Here is a 16,802-nt window from a genome sequence, read left to right as displayed (position 1 = left end):
GATCATTTACACCCAGAACATAGAGTAACCTCCAGGACCCCAGTACTAGGAGAACCGATGATCATTTACACCTAGAACATAGAGTGACCCTCAGGACCCCAGTACTAGGAGAACCGATGATCATTTACACCTAGAACATAGAGTGACCCCCAGGACCCCAGTACTAGGAGAACCGATGGTCATTTACATCTAGAACATAGAGTAACCCCCAGGACCCCAGTACTAGGAGAACCGATGATCATTTACACCTAGAACATAGAGTGACCCCCAGGACCCCAGTACTAGGAGAACCGATGGTCATTTACATCTAGAACATAGAGTAACCCCCAGGACCCCAGTACTAGGAGAACCAGTGATCATTTACATCTAGAACATAGAGTAACCACCAGGACCCCAGTACTAGGAGAACCGATGATCATTTACACCTAGAACATAGAGTGACCCTCAGGACCCCAGTACTAGGAGAACCGATGATCAATAACACCTAGAACATAGAGTGACCCCCAGGACCCCAGTACTAGGAGAACCAGTGATCATTTATATCTAGAACATAGAGTGACCCCCAGGACCCCAATACTAGGAGAACCAGTGATCATTTACACCTAGAACATAGTTACCCTCAGGACCCCAGTACTAGGAGAACCGGTGATCATTTACACCTAGAACATAGAGTGACCCCCAGGACCCCAGTACTAGGAGAACCAGTGATCATTTACACCTAGAACATAGTTACCCTCAGGACCCCAGTACTAGGAGAACCAGTGATCATTTACACCTAGAACATAGAGTAACCCGCAGGACCCCAGTACTAGGAGAACCAGTGATCATTTATATCTAGAACATAGAGTAACCCCCAGGACCCCAGTACTAGGAGAACCAGTGATCATTTATATCTAGAACATAGAGTAACCCCCAGGACCCCAGTACTAGGAGAAACAGTGATCATTTATATCTAGAACATAGAGTAACCCCCAGGACCCCAGTACTAGGAGAACCGGTGATCATTTATATCTAGAACATAGAGTAACCCCCAGGATCCCCAGTACTAGGAGAACAGGTGATCATTTACACCTAGAACATAGAGTAACCCCCAGGACCCCAGTACTAGGAGAACCAGTGATCATTTATATATACAACATACAGTAACCCCCAGGACCCCAGTACTAGGAGAACCAGTGATCACTTACACCTAGAACATAGAGTAAACCCCAGTACTAGGAGAACCAGTGATCACTTACACCTAGAACATAGAGTAAACCCCAGTACTAGGAGAACCAGTGATCATTTATATCTAGAACATAGTGACCCTCAGGACCCCAGTACTAGGAGAGCCGATGGTCATTTATATCTAGAACATAGAGTAACCCCCAGGACCCCAGTACTAGGAGAACCAGTGATCATTTACACCTAGAGCATAGAGTGACCCCCAGGACCCCAGTACTAGGAGAACCGATGATCATTTACACCCAGAACATAGAGTAACCCTCAGGACCCCAGTACTAAGAGAACCAGTGATCATTTACACCCAGAACATAGAGTAACCTCCAGGACCCCAGTACTAGGAGAACCGATGATCATTTACACCTAGAACATAGAGTGACCCTCAGGACCCCAGTACTAGGAGAACCGATGATCATTTACACCTAGAACATAGAGTGACCCCCAGGACCCCAGTACTAGGAGAACCGATGGTCATTTACATCTAGAACATAGAGTAACCCCCAGGACCCCAGTACTAGGAGAACCGATGATCATTTACACCTAGAACATAGAGTGACCCCCAGTACCCCAGTACTAGGAGAACCGATGGTCATTTACATCTAGAACATAGAGTAACCCCCAGGACCCCAGTACTAGGAGAACCAGTGATCATTTACATCTAGAACATAGAGTAACCCCCAGGACCCCAGTACTAGGAGAACCGATGATCATTTACACCTAGAACATAGAGTGACCCTCAGGACCCCAGTACTAGGAGAACCGATGATCATTTACACCTAGAACATAGAGTGACCCCCAGGACCCCAGTACTAGGAGAACCAGTGATCATTTATATCTAGAACATAGAGTGACCCCCAGGACCCCAGTACTAGGAGAACCAGTGATCATTTACACCTAGAACATAGATACCCTCAGGACCCCAGTACTAGGAGAACCGGTGATCATTTACACCTAGAACATAGAGTGACCCCCAGGACCCCAGTACTAGGAGAACCAGTGATCATTTACACCTAGAACATAGTTACCCTCAGGACCCCAGTACTAGGAGAACCAGTGATCATTTACACCTAGAACATAGAGTAACCCGCAGGACCCCAGTACTAGGAGAACCAGTGATCATTTATATCTAGAACATAGAGTAACCCCCAGGACCCCAGTACTAGGAGAACCAGTGATCATTTATATCTAGAACATAGAGTAACCCCCAGGACCCCAGTACTAGGAGAACCAGTGATCATTTATATCTAGAACATAGAGTAACCCCCAGGACCCCAGTACTAGGAGAACCAGTGATCATTTATATCTAGAACATAGAGTGACCCCCAGGACCCCAGTACTAGGAGAACCAGTGATCATTTACACCTAGAACCTAGTTACCCTCAGGACCCCAGTACTAGGAGAACCGATGATCATTTATATCTACAACATATGGTTAACCCTTCAGACGCCCATGACTAAAAGACCCTCTGATCATGGCGGTGATCCTGCGCTGAGAGCAGTGGAGATGGATAAGTCCTTATCAGAGGGGGATAGCGGTAAGCTGATGATGGCGGCGCCATAGCAGTAGCAGCGGATTCTCACTCCTCATTCACATTACACTTGGATGATTTGCTTCTGTCGTCTGCTGCATGAATGATGACATTGCTGGTGTGTGAGCGCTTCACGTGGTCGGAGGTAACAGATGGGACACGTCTGGTGTATCATCATCATGTGTATTTATTTATTTTACATTAATTCCCCGGGGATTTATAAACAAAATCATCCCTGTCCCCATCGGGCTCACAAGCTACATTTCCTATCACTAGGTCTGGAAGGAAACCGGAGAACCCGGAGGAAACCCACAAAACACCGGGAGAACATGCAGACTCCTGGCAGATGTCGTCCTTGGTGGGATTTTAATCCAGGACCTCGGCGCTGCTATCCACTGAGCCACCATAAATAATGATAACCACTGAGCCACCGCATATAATGATAACCACTGAGCCACCGTATATAATGATAACCACTGAGCCACCGTATATAATGATAACCACGGAGCCACCGTATATAATGATAACCACTGAGCCACCGTATATAATGATAACCACTGAGCCAACGTATATAATGATAACCACTGAGCCACTGTATATAATGATAACCACTGAGCCACTGTATATAATGATAACCACGGAGCCACCGTATATAATGATAACCACTGAGCCACCATATATGATAACCACTGAGCCACCGTATATAATAACCACTGAGCCACCGTATATAATGATAACCACTGAGCCACCATATATAATGATAACCACTGAGCCACCGTATATAATGATAACCACTGAGCCACTGTATATAATGATAACCACTAAGCCACTGTATATAATGATAACCACTGAGCCACCGTATATAATGATAACCACTGACCCACTGTATATAATGATAACCACTAAGCCACTGTATATAATGATAACCACTGAGCCACTGTATATAATGATAACCACTAAGCCACTGTATATAATGATAACCACTGAGCCACCGTATATAATGATAACCACTGAGCCACTGTATATAATGATAACCACTAAGCCACTGTATATAATGATAACCACTGAGCCACTGTATATAATGATAACCACTAAGCCACTGTATATAATGATAACCACTGAGCCACCGTATATGATAACCACTGAGCCACCGTATATAATGATAACCACTGAGCCACCGTATATAATGATAACCACTGAGCCACTGTATATAATGATAACCACTGAGCCACTGTATATAATGATAACCACTGAGCCACCGTATATAATGATAACCACTGAGCCACCGTATATAATGATAACCACTGAGCCACCATATATAATGATAACCACTGAGCCACCGTATATAATAACCACTGAGCCACCGTATATAATGATAACCACTGAGCCACTGTATATAATGATAACCACTGAGCCACCGTATATAATGATAACCACTAAGCCACTGTATATAATGATAACCACTGAGCCACCGTATATAATGATAACCACTGAGCCACCGTATATAATGATAACCACTGAGCCACCGTCTATAATGATAACCACTGAGCCACCGTATATAATGATAACCACTGAGCCACCGTATATAATGATAACTACTGAGCCACCGTATATAATGATAACCACTGAGCCACCGTCTATAATGATAACCACTGAGCCACTATATATAATGATAACCACTGAGCCACTGTATATAATGATAACCACTGAGCCACCGTATATAATGATAACCACTAAGCCACCGTATATAATGATAACCACTGAGCCACCGTATATAATGATAACCACTGAGCCACCGTCTATAATGATAACCACTGAGCCACCGTCTATAATGATAACCACTGAGCCACTATATATAGTGCTATCCACTGAGCCACCGTATATAATGATAACCACTGAGCCACTGTATATAATGATAACCACTGAGCCACTATATATAGTGATATATAGGGTAGTGTAAACGTGTAGTTTATGGTGAAGAGTATTATGACGAAACAGCTTCTTATCTTAATCAGCCAGACGTGTAGATAGGACAGCGGTATATATGATGTGTAGATAGGACAGCGGTATATATGATGTGTAGATAGGACAGCGGTATATATGATGAGTAGATAGGACAGCGGTATATATGATGTGTAGATAGGACAGCGGTATATATGATGTGTAGATAGGACAGCAGTATATATGATGTGTAGATAGGACAGCGGTATATATGATGTGTAGATAGGACAGCGGTATATATGATGTGTAGATAGGACAGCAGTATATATGATGTGTAGATAGGACAGCGGTATATATGATGTGTAGATAGGACAGCAGTATATATGATGTGTAGATAGGACAGCGGTATATATGATGTGTAGATAGGACAGCAGTATATATGATGTGTAGATAGGACAGCGGTATATATGATGAGTAGATAGGACAGCGGTATATATGATGTGTAGATAGGACAGCGGTATATATGATGTGTAGATAGGACAGCGGTATATATGATGTGTAGATAGGACAGCACTATATATGATGTGTAGATAGGACAGCACTATATATGATGTGTAGATAGGACAGCGGTATATATGATGTGTAGATAGGACAGCGGTATATATGATGTGTAGATAGGACAGCACTATATATGATGTGTAGATAGGACAGCACTATATATGATGTGTAGATAGGACAGCGGTATATATGATGAGTAGATAGGACAGCGGTATATATGATGAGTAGATAGGACAGCGGTATATATGATGTGTAGATAGGACAGCGGTATATATGATGTGTAGATAGGACAGCGGTATATATGATGTGTAGATAGGACAGCGGTATATATGATGTGTAGATAGGACAGCGGTATATATGATGTGTAGATAGGACAGCGGTATATATGATGTGTAGATAGGACAGCGGTATATATGATGTGTAGATAGGACAGCGGTATATATGATGTGTAGCTAGGAGAGCAGTTGGTGGGTGATGGTGATGATGGTGATGGTGATGATGGTGGTGATGATGATGATGATGATGATGGTGGTGATGATGATGATGGTGATGATGATGATGGTGATGATGATGGTGATGATGGTGGTGATGGTGATGATGATGGTGATGTATACAGCTGCTGTGCTGCATTGTTGTCTCCATCTTGCTGTAGCTTATGACAATGTGGCACATCCTGGTGTCGCATGCTATCAGGACATAGTGTGCGTTATGTCGCGTGCTGTCAGGACATCCCGTCCGTTATGTCGCATGCTGTCGCGACTTACCCGGGCATATCGGGATGAGTAGGGGTCCTCGAATAGCGCCCAGATGCGCGGCTGCCACCTCCGCCATCCTCCCGGGGCTCGTCCGTCCGGGCAGTCGCTCAGGCGCTTGGCGATGTCCAGCAGCTCGTCCTCGCCGCAGTCCCCGGAGCCGTCGCCGTCGTCGCCGCCCATGTCCGCGGGTCCTCCCCCGAAGCTGTCCAGCGCTTCCTCGGCGTCCCGGTGCTGGCGGTAGGTCATCCAGCAGCACGGCTCCACGTCCGTCTCGTCGATGCCCCAGAAGGCCAGCTCCTCTTCGTACAGCGGGCCGCAGACGTCCGCCGGGCAGTGCAGCTTCCCGGTGCGGTAATAGTTCAGGATGTGCGCGAACACCGCGGGGTGGCGGTCGAAGAAGAACTCGTCCACCCGCGGGTCGTAGTCGAAGTGGCTGTGGGCGTCGGGCTCAGCCAGCCAGGCCAGCCGGGTCCCGGGCAGGGTGCGCAGGGTGCTGCGGTACGTCTGGTGCCGCGTCCCACCCACGTTGATCACGATGCGATCTGTGTCGTCCCCTTGGCCCATGTCGCCCACCAAGGTCTACGGAGCAGGTCATGTGGGGGGCTGCATGCTGCGCTCCGTGCTGAAAGGACGGCGGCTCCGAGCACAAAGGACGGCGGCTCCGAGCACAAAGGACGGCGGCTCGGAGCACCTGCGCTCTCTCCCGTCTAATGTGCCGGGTTCCGGGGTTCGCTCTGGTGCTGAAAGGACAGCTACTCCGTGTAGAAAGGACATCGGCTCCGTGCAATGCGCTCTCTGCCGCCCTCTACGCGGGAATACCGGTTGTGCCCGAGTGCGGACTTGGCTCTCGACCGCCTTCTGTGCCGGAGTTGCGATTGCTGTCCTCTGTGTCTCCCTCTGTGTCTCCCTCTGTAGGAGTCCAGGGCTGCCCTCTGTGTCGCCCTCTGTAGCAGTCCGGGGCTGCCCTCTGTGTCGCCCTCTGTAGCAGTCCTGGGCTGCCCTCTGTGTCGCCCTCTGTAGGAGTCCGGGGATGCTCTCTGTGTCGCCCTCTGTAGGAGTCCGGGGCTGCTCTCTGTGTCGCCCTCTGTAGGAGTCCGGGGATGCTCTCTGTGTCGCCCTCTGTAGGAGTCCGGGGCTGCTCTCTGTGTCTCCCTCTGTAGGAGTCTGGGGCTGCTCTCTGTGTCGCCCTCTGTAGGAGTCCGGGGCTGCTCTCTGTGTCGCCCTCTGTAGGAGTCCGGGGCTGTCCTCTGTGTCGCCCTCTGTAGGAGTCCGGGGCTGTCCTCTGTGTCGCCCTCTGTAGGAGTCCGGGGCTGTCCTCTGTGTCGCCCTCTGTAGGAGTTCGGGGCTGCCCTCTGTGTCTCCCTCTGTAGGAGTCGGGGGCTGCCCTCTGTGTCTCCCTCTGTAGAAGTCTGGGGCTGTCCTCTGTGTCGCCCTCTGTAGGAGTCCGGGGCTGCCCTCTGTGTCGCCCTCTGTAGGAGTCCGGGGCTGCCCTCTGTGTCGCCCTCTGTAGGAGTCCGGGGCTGCCCTCTGTGTCGCCCTCTGTAGGAGTCCGGGGCTGCCCTCTGTGTCGCCCTCTGTAGGAGTCTGGGGCTGCCCTCTGTGTCTCCCTCTGTAGGAGTCCGAGGCTGCTCTCTGTGTCGCCCTCTGTAGGAGTCTGGGGCTGCTCTCTGTGTTGCCCTCTGTAGGAGTCCAGGTCTGCTCTCTGTGTCGCCCTCTGTAGAAGTCCGGTGCTGCCCTCTGTGTCGCCCTCTGTAAGACTCCGGGGCTGCCCTCTGTGTCGCCCTCTGTAGGAGTCCGGGGCTGCCCTCTGTGTCGCCCTCTGTAGCAGTCCGGTGCTGCCCTCTGTATCGCCCTCTGTAGCAGTCCGGTGCTGCCCTCTGTATCGCCCTCTGTAGCAGTCCGGGGCTGCCCTCTGTGTCGCCCTCTGTAGGAGTCCGGTGCTGCCCTCTGTGTCGCCCTCTGTAGCAGTCCGGGGCTGCCCTCTGTGTCTACCTCTGTAGGAGTCCGGGGCTGCTCTCTGTGTCTCCCTCTGTAGGAGTCCGGGGCTGCCCTCTGTGTCTCCCTCTGTAGGAGTCCGGGGCTGCCCTCTGTGTCGCCCTCTGTAGGAGTCCAGGGCTGCCCTCTGTGTCGCCCTCTGTAGGAGTCTGGGGCTGCTCTCTGTGTCGCCCTCTGTAGGAGTCCGGGGCTGCTCTCTGTCTCCCTCTGTAGGAGTCTGGGGCTGCCCTCTCTGTCTCACTCTGTAGGAGTCTGGGGCTTCTCTCTGTCACCCTCTGTAGGAGTCCGGGGCTGCCCTCTGTGTCGCCCTCTGTAGGAGTCCGGGGCTGCCCTCTGTGTCTCCCTCTGTAGGAGTCCGGTGCTGCCCTCTGTGTCGCCCTCTGTAGGAGTCCGGTGCTGCCCTCTGTGTCGCCCTCTATAGCAGTACGGGACTGCCCTATGTGTCGCCCTCTGTAGCAGTCCTGGGCTGCCCTCTGTGTCGCCCTCTGTAGGAGTCTGGTGCTGCCCTCTGTGTCGCCCTCTGTAGCAGTCCGGTGCTGCCCTCTGTATCGCCCTCTGTAGCAGTCCGGGGCTGCCCTCTGTGTCTCCCTCTGTAGGAGTCCGGTGCTGCCCTCTGTGTCGCCCTCTGTAGCAGTCCGGTGCTGCCCTCTGTATCGCCCTCTGTAGCAGTCCGGGGCTGCCCTCTGTGTCGCCCTCTGTAGGAGTCCGGTGCTGCCCTCTGTGTCGCCCTCTGTAGCAGTCCGGGGCTGCCCTCTGTGTCTACCTCTGTAGGAGTCCGGGGCTGCTCTCTGTGTCTCCCTCTGTAGGAGTCCGGGGCTGCCCTCTGTGTCTCCCTCTGTAGGAGTCCGGGGCTGCCCTCTGTGTCGCCCTCTGTAGGAGTCCAGGGCTGCCCTCTGTGTCGCCCTCTGTAGGAGTCTGGGGCTGCTCTCTGTGTCGCCCTCTGTAGGAGTCCGGGGCTGCTCTCTGTCTCCCTCTGTAGGAGTCTGGGGCTGCCCTCTCTGTCTCACTCTGTAGGAGTCTGGGGCTTCTCTCTGTCACCCTCTGTAGGAGTCTGGGGCTGCCCTCTGTGTCGCCCTCTGTAGGAGTCCGGGGCTGCCCTCTGTGTCTCCCTCTGTAGGAGTCCGGTGCTGCCCTCTGTGTCGCCCTCTGTAGGAGTCCGGTGCTGCCCTCTGTGTCGCCCTCTATAGCAGTACGGGATTGCCCTATGTGTCGCCCTCTGTAGCAGTCCTGGGCTGCCCTCTGTGTCGCCCTCTGTAGGAGTCTGGTGCTGCCCTCTGTGTCGCCCTCTGTAGCAGTCCGGTGCTGCCCTCTGTATCGCCCTCTGTAGCAGTCCGGGGCTGCCCTCTGTGTCTCCCTCTGTAGGAGTCCGGTGCTGCCCTCTGTGTCGCCCTCTGTAGCAGTCCGGGGCTGCCCTCTGTGTCGCCCTCTGTAGCAGTCCTGGGCTGCCCTCTGTGTCGCCCTCAGTAGGAGTCCGGGGATGCTCTCTGTGTCGCCCTCTGTAGGAGTCCGGGGCTGCTCTCTGTGTCGCCCTCTGTAGGAGTCTGGGGCTGTTCTCTGTGTCTCCCTCTGTAGGAGTCCGGGGCTGCACTCTGTGTCGCCCTCTGTAGGAGTCCGGGGCTGTCCTTTGTGTCGCCCTCTGTAGGAGTCCGGGGCTGTCCTCTGTGTCGCCCTCTGTAGGAGTCCGGGGCTGTCCTCTGTGTCGCCCTCTGTAGGAGTCCGGGGCTGCCCTCTGTGTCTCCCTCTGTAGGAGTCGGGGGCTGCCCTCTGTGTCTCCCTCTGTAGGAGTCTGGGGCTGTCCTCTGTGTCGCCCTCTGTAGGAGTCCGGGGCTGCCCTCTGTGTCTCCCTCTGTAGGAGTCCGAGGCTGCCCTCTGTGTCGCCCTCTGTAGGAGTCCGGGGCTGCCCTCTGTGTCTCCCTCTGTAGGAGTCCGGGGCTGCCCTCTGTGTTGCCCTCTGTAGGAGTCCAGGGCTGCTCTCTGTGTCGCCCTCTGTAGGAGTCCGGGGCTGCCCTCTGTGTCTCCATCTGTAGTAGTCCAGGGCTGCCCTCTGTGTCTCCCTCTGTGTCTCCCTCTGTAGAAGTCCGGTGCTGATCTCTGTGTCGCCCTCTGTAGGAGTCCGGGGCTGCTCTCTGTGTCGCCCTCTGCAGGAGTCCGGGGCTGCCCTCTGTATCGCCCTCTGGTGGAGTCCGGGGCTGCCCTCTGTGTCTCCCTCTGTAGGAGTCCGGGGCTGCCCTCTGTGTCGCCCTCTGTAGGAGTCCGGGGCTGCTCTCTGTGTCGCCCTCTGTAGGAGTCCGGCGCTGCCCTCTGTGTCGCCCTCTGTAGGAGTCCGGGGCTGCCCTCTGTGTCGCCCTCTGTAGGAGTCCGGTGCTGCCCTCTGTGTCGCCCTCTGTAGGAGTCCGGGGCTGCCCTCTGTGTCGCCCTCTGTAGGAGTCCGGTGCTGCCCTCTGTGTCGCCCTCTGTAGGAGTCCGGTGTTGCCCTCTGTGTCGCCCTCTGTAGTAGTCCGGGGCTGCCCTCTGTGTCGCCCTCTGTAGCAGTCCTGGGCTGCCCTCTGTGTCTCCCTCTGTAGCAGTCCTGGGCTGCCCTCTGTGTCTCCATCTGTAGCAGTCCGGGGCTGCCCTCTGTATCACCCTCTGTAGGAGTCCGGGGCTGCCCTCTGTGTCTCCCTCTGTAGCAGTCCTGGGCTGCCCTCTGTATCTCCCTCTGTAGCAGTCCGGGGCTGCCCTCTGTATCACCCTCTGTAGGAGTCCGGGGCTGCCCTCTGTGTCGCCCTCTGTAGGAGTTCGGGGCTGCCCTCTGTGTCGCCCTCTGTAGCAGTCCGGGGCTGCCCTCTGTAGGAGTCCGGGGCTGCTCTCTGTGTCTCCCTCTGTAGGAGTCCGGGGCTGCCCTCTGTGTCTCCCTCTGTAGGAGTCCGGGGCTGCCCTCTGTGTCTCCCTCTGTAGGAGTCCGGGGCTGCCCTCTGTGTCGCCCTCTGTAGGAGTCTGAGGCTGCTCTCTGTGTCGCCCTCTGTAGGAGTCCAGGGCTGCTCTCTGTCTCCCTCTGTAGGAGTCTGGGGCTGCCCTCTGTCTCTCCCTCTGTAGGAGTCCGGGGCTGTCCTCTGTGTCGCCCTCTGTAGCAGTCCTGGGCTGCCCTCTGTAGGAGTCCGAGGATGCTCTCTGTGTCGCCCTCTGTAGGAGTCCGAGGATGCTCTCTGTGTCGCCCTCTGTAGGAGTCTGGGGCTGTCCTCTGTGTCGCCCTCTGTAGGAGTCCGGGGCTGCCCTCTGTGTCGCCCTCTGTAGGAGTCCGGTGCTGCCCTCTGTGTCGCCCTCTGTAGGAGTCCGGTGCTGCCCTCTGTGTCGCCCTCTGTAGGAGTCCGGGGCTGCTCTCTGTGTCGCCCTCTGTGGGAGTCCAGGGCTGCTCTCTGTGTCGCCCTCTGTAGGAGTCCGGGGCTGCCCTCAGTGTCGCCCTCTGTAGGAGTCCGGGGCTGCCCTCTGTGTCGCCCTCTGTAGGAGTCTGGAGCTGCCCTCTGTGTCTCCCTCTGTAGGAGTCCGAGGCTGCTCTCTGTGTCGCCCTCTGTAGGAGTCCGAGGCTGCCCTCTGTGTCGCCCTCTGTAGGAGTCCGAGGCTGCTCTCTGTGTCGCCCTCTGTAGGAGTCCGGGGCTGCCCTCTGTGTCGCCCTCTGTAGGAGTCCGAGGCTGCTCTCTGTGTCGCCCTCTGTAGGAGTCCGAGGCTGCTCTCCGTGTCGCCGTCTGTAGGAGTCCGGGGTTGCCCTCTGTGTCTCCCTCTGAAGGAGTCCGAGGCTGCCCTCTGTGTCGCCCTCTGTAGGAGTCCGGGGCTGCCCTCTGTGTCTCCCTCTGTAGGAGTCCGGAGCTGCCCTCTGTGTCGCCCTCTGTAGGAGTCCGGGGCTGCCCTCTGTGTCTCCCTCTGTAGGATTCCGGGGCTGCCCTCTGTGTTGCCCTCTGTAGGAGTCCAGGGCTGCTCTCTGTGTCGCCCTCTGTAGGAGTCCGGGGCTGCCCTCTGTGTCTCCCTCTGTAGGAGTCCGGGGCTGCCCTTTGTGTCTCCCTCTGTAGGAGTCCAGGGCTGCCCTCTGTGTCTCCCTCTGTGTCTCCCTCTGTAGAAGTCCGGTGCTGATCTCTGTGTCGCCCTCTGTAGGAGTCCGGGGCTGCCCTCTGTTTCGCCCTCTGGTGGAGTCCGGGGCTGCCCTCTGTTTCGCCCTCTGGTGGAGTCCGGGGCTGCCCTCTGTGTCGCCCTCTGTAGGAGTCCGGGGCTGCCCTCTGTGTCGCCCTCTGTAGGAGTCCGGGGCTGCTCTCTGTGTCGCCCTCTGTAGGAGTCCGGGGCTGCCCTCTGTGTCGCCCTCTGTAGGAGTCCGGGGCTGCCCTCTGTGTCGCCCTCTGTAGGAGTCCGGTGCTGCCCTCTGTGTCGCCCTCTGTAGGAGTCCGGGGCTGCCCTCTGTGTCGCCCTCTGTAGGAGTCCGGTGCTGCCCTCTGTGTCGCCCTCTGTAGGAGTCCGGTGCTGCCCTCTGTGTCGCCCTCTGTAGGAGTCCGAGGCTGCTCTCTGTGTCGCCCTCTGTAGGAGTCCGAGGCTGCTCTCTGTGTCGCCCTCTGTAGGAGTCCGGGGCTGCCCTCTGTGTCTCCCTCTGAAGCAGTCCGAGACTGCCCTCTGTGTCGCCCTCTGTAGGAGTCCGGGGCTGCCCTCTGTGTCTCCCTCTGCAGGTGTCCGGGGCTGCCCTCTGTGTCGCCCTCTGTAGGAGTCCGGGACTGCCCTCTGTGTCTCCCTCTGTAGGAGTCCGGGGCTGCCCTCTGTGTTGCCCTCTGTAGGAGTCCAGGGCTGCTCTCTGTGTCGCCCTCTGTAGGACTCCGGGGCTGCCCTCTGTGTCTCCCTCTGTAGGAGTCCAGGGCTGCCCTCTGTGTCTCCCTCTGTGTCTCCCTCTGTAGGAGTCCGGTGCTGATCTCTGTGTCGCCCTCTGTAGGAGTCCGGGGCTGCTCTCTGTGTCGCCCTCTGTAGGAGTCCGGGGCTGCCCTCTGTGTCGACCTCTGGTGGAGTCCGGGGCTGCCCTCTGTGTCGCCCTCTGTAGGAGTCCGGGGCTGCCCTCTGTGTCGCCCTCTGTAGGAGTCCGGGGCTGCTCTCTGTGTCGCCCTCTGTGGGAGTCCAGGGCTGCTCTCTGTGTCGCCCTCTGTAGGAGTCCGGGGCTGCCCTCTGTGTCGCCCTCTGTAGGAGTCCGGGGCTGCCCTCTGTGTCGCCCTCTGTAGGAGTCTGGGGCTGCCCTCTGTGTCTCCCTCTGTAGGAGTCCGAGGCTGCTCTCTGTGTCGCCCTCTGTAGGAGTCCGAGGCTGCCCTCTATGTCGCCCTCTGTAGGAGTCCGGTGCTGCCCTCTGTGTCGCCCTCTGTAGGAGTCCGAGGCTGCTCTCTGTGTTGCCCTCTGTAGGAGTCCGAGGCTGCTCTCTGTGTCGCCCTCTGTAGGAGTCCGGGGCTGCCCTCTGTGTCTCACTCTGAAGGAGTCCGAGACTGCCCTCTGTGTCGCCCTCTGTAGGAGTCCGGGGCTGCCCTCTGTGTCTCCCTCTGTAGGTGTCCGGGGCTGCCCTCTGTGTCGCCCTCTGTAGGAGTCCGGGGCTGCCCTCTGTGTCTCCCTCTGTAGGAGTCCGGGGCTGCCCTCTGTGTTGCCCTCTGTAGGAGTCCAGGGCTGCTCTCTGTGTCGCCCTCTGTAGGACTCCGGGGCTGCCCTCTGTGTCTCCCTCTGTGTCTCCCTCTGTAGGAGTCCAGGGCTGCCCTCTGTGTCTCCCTCTGTGTCTCCCTCTGTAGGAGTCCGGTGCTGATCTCTGTGTCGCCATCTGTAGGAGTCCGGGGCTGCTCTCTGTGTCGCCCTCTGTAGGAGTCCGGGGCTGCCCTCTGTGTCGACCTCTGGTGGAGTCCGGGGCTGCCCTCTTTGTCGCCCTCTGTAGGAGTCCGGGGCTGCCCTCTGTGTCGCTGTTAGAACCTTGCTCTTAGGTTTTTTTTTCCTTTGCTGGTCACATGACCTTGTTGGCCTATTTAATCCTGCTCCGCCCTTCTGGCTTTGCTGGACTTCATTGTATATCTACTTTCTAGCTAGCCTGTGCTCTGTATCTAACTCTGTTAGTTTGCTTGGTCTACTGACCTCTATGTTCTATATATTTTGTTTGTTCGTCTGTCTGCTACTATTTCTGTTAGGAGGTGTCCCATATTCTTCCCAGTCCTTAGTACTTGTAGGGATTCCCTCCCCACATCTATAGGTCTCCGTACAGACTAGCTTAGGACTTTAGCAGGTCTGATCGCAGGATCAGGTCCCCTGTTACATCGTAGGGATTAAGCTGAGTTCTATCGTAGGGACAGATCTCCTCTCTTTCCTTAGCCCTGGTAGCAGAACATAACAGTAAGTCCAGCCAAGCAAATTCTCTAAGGAAAGATTTTTCTGTTCCATCATGGTGTCGGTTCAGGATTTGGTTCATCGCCTGCAGGGACTCTCTCTGGAGGTGGCCGAGCTCCGTCAGCACGTGAGTAACTGTCCTGGAGCACATTTCTTGGAGCCTAAGGTATGTTTGCCGGATTTATTTTTTGGTGAACACCGAGAATTTTTTTCATTTAAAAATGCTTGCTTATTGTATTTTCGTTTGAGACCTAAGTCCTCTGGGGATGAATCCCAGCGCGTAGGGTTCATAATGTCACTTTTGCGCAAAGAGCCTCAGGAGTGGGCCTTTTCTTTGCAACCTAGTGATTCATGCTTCAGATCAGTGGATAGTTTTTTTTCTGCTTTGGGACTATTATATGATGATCCTGACCGTGTCGCATCAGCTGAGACTGAGTTGAGATGTTTAAAACAAGGATCAGGTAATGTTGAAAAATATTGTACTCATTTCCGTCGTTGGTCGACTCAAACAGGGTGGAACGATTGTGCTCTGAAAAGTCTATTTCTTGCTGGGCTCAGTGAAAGGGTTAAAGACCTGCTAATTGCTTATCCTACACCTGAGGATTTGCAACAGGCTATGCAATTAGCTATACGGGTGGATAGAAGACTGCGTGCTAGGGTTAATGAGAGCAAATCCTCTGCTATGTCAGTTTCTGGTTATGATAATGTGTGTACTAACAGTGGTGAACCGATGGAGATTGGATCGGTGGCACCTCGCTCTCAAGAAAAAGACCGTCGTTTTTCGGAAGGCTTGTGTTTCTATTGCGGAAAATCTGGTCATTTGATTAAAGGCTGTGAGCTTCGTATGAAGAAAGAAAAAAAATGGTCAGTCACGCCCGTATTGCCTGTTTAAATTCCAAGGGTATATTTTTAGCTGCTTCCACGATTGCTCAGGAAAAATTAATGGAATTTCGGGTGTTTGTTGATTGGGGGTCTACACTGAATGTAATTGATGGGGGATTCGTGGAAAAACTCAATTTAAAACCTGAACCTTTATCATCCCCCATTGCTGTGGTTTCTGTGGATGGCTCCCCTTTGAAGAATATTACTCTCAAGGTCAGTGAATTTCCTCTCACTATTAATGGTGTTCACCATGAGAAATTGGATTTGGTAGTGTTGAATAACTTGCCTTCTCCAGTAATATTGGGTTTGCCCTGGTTAAAATTTCACAATCCTGTACTGGATTGGTCTACCAGTGAAATTAAATCCTGGAGCCATAAATGTTATGACAAGTGTTGTAACGGGCGTATTGCAGCTTTGGATAGGGGAGAATTGCCTGTTCCTATTCAGGATTTTTGGAGAGTTTTTTCTGAGAAAGAATCGCAGGTTTTGCCTCCCCATAGAGAATATGATTGTTCTATTGAATTTGTCCCTGGAGCGACTCTTCCTAAAAGTCGTTTATTTAACCTTACTATTCCTGAGAGGAAGGCTTTGGAGGAATACATACAGACAAGTTTGGCCGCCGGTCACATTAGGCCCTCTAAGTCTCCTGTGGCGGTTGGATTTTTTTTTGTAAAAAAAAAGGACGGCGGTTTACGTCCTTGTCTGGATTTTCGTGAGATTAACAAAATTACGGTACGCAATCCTTACCCACTGCCATTGATTCCTGATCTGTTTAACCAGTTATTGGGGGCCAAGTGGTTCTCTAAAATTGACCTTAAGGGGGCATACAATCTGTTGCGCATGAAGGAGGGTGATGGATGGAAGACTGCTTTTAACACTCCTGTGGGTCATTTTGAGAATCTGGTTATGCCTTTTGGTCTTACTAATGCTCCTGCATTTTTTCAGAATCTGATTAATGACATCCTTAGACCTTTGATCGGTAAAAATGTGGTTGTGTATTTGGATGACATTTTGATTTATTCGCCAGATCTGGAGTCTCATTGGCGGAGCGTGCGTGAGGTATTACAGTTATTAATGGACAATTCGCTTTTTGCTAAGCTGGAGAAATGTGAGTTCGCTGTACAGAGAATTAGTTTTTTGGGCTACATTATCTCCAGCAAAGGTTTTGAGATGGATCCGGTTAAGGTTCAGGCTGTGCAGGAATGGCCTAGGCCTATTGGTTTGAAATCGATACAGAGGTTTTTGGGTTTCGCCAATTACTATAGAAAATTCATAAAAAATTTTTCTAGTATTGTCAAACCTCTGACTGATCTCACCAGGAAAGGTGCTGATGCGGTTCAGTGGTCTTCTGAGGCCATTGAAGCTTTTGTGTATCTCAAGGAGAGGTTCACCTCTGCTCCCATCCTTATGCAGCCTGATGTTACTAGGCCGTTTTTGGTTGAGGTTGATGCTTCCTCTGTGGGGGTTGGCGCAGTATTGTCTCAGGATAACGGGGATGGATTACATCCCTGTGCCTTTTTTTCAAAAAAATTTTCGGAGACTGAATTGAATTACGATATTGGTAATC

General features: G+C 53.5%; 1 protein-coding gene across 5 annotated transcripts in view; it reads right to left on the bottom strand.

The window, feature by feature from the left end:
* Positions 1–6,991, bottom strand: part of KCNC1 (potassium voltage-gated channel subfamily C member 1) — a 341,595-nt gene extending 334,604 nt beyond the window's left edge. For 3 of the 5 annotated variants that reach the window (XR_012252826.1, XR_012252827.1, XM_073659075.1), the window contains exon 1: positions 6,014–6,991. Coding sequence is in view for 3 of the 5 variants with exons in the window: in XM_073659075.1 (XP_073515176.1) it covers positions 6,014–6,568 (555 nt within the window). In the remaining 2 variants the exon portion in view is untranslated. The remainder of the gene's footprint in view (positions 1–6,013) is intronic. The other 2 variants (XM_073659073.1, XM_073659074.1) reach the window with 2 other exon arrangements.
* Between the last annotated feature and the right edge of the window lie 9,811 nt (positions 6,992–16,802).

The sequence above is a fragment of the Phyllobates terribilis genome, unplaced genomic scaffold (genome assembly GCF_046119375.1).
Source record: "Phyllobates terribilis strain yellow unplaced genomic scaffold, ASM4611937v1 Scaffold_13__5_contigs__length_258822181, whole genome shotgun sequence".
Lineage (NCBI taxonomy): Eukaryota > Metazoa > Chordata > Amphibia > Anura > Dendrobatidae > Phyllobates > Phyllobates terribilis.
The sequence above is the reverse complement of the archived record's forward strand: the minus strand, read 5'-3'. Positions and strand labels throughout refer to the sequence as shown.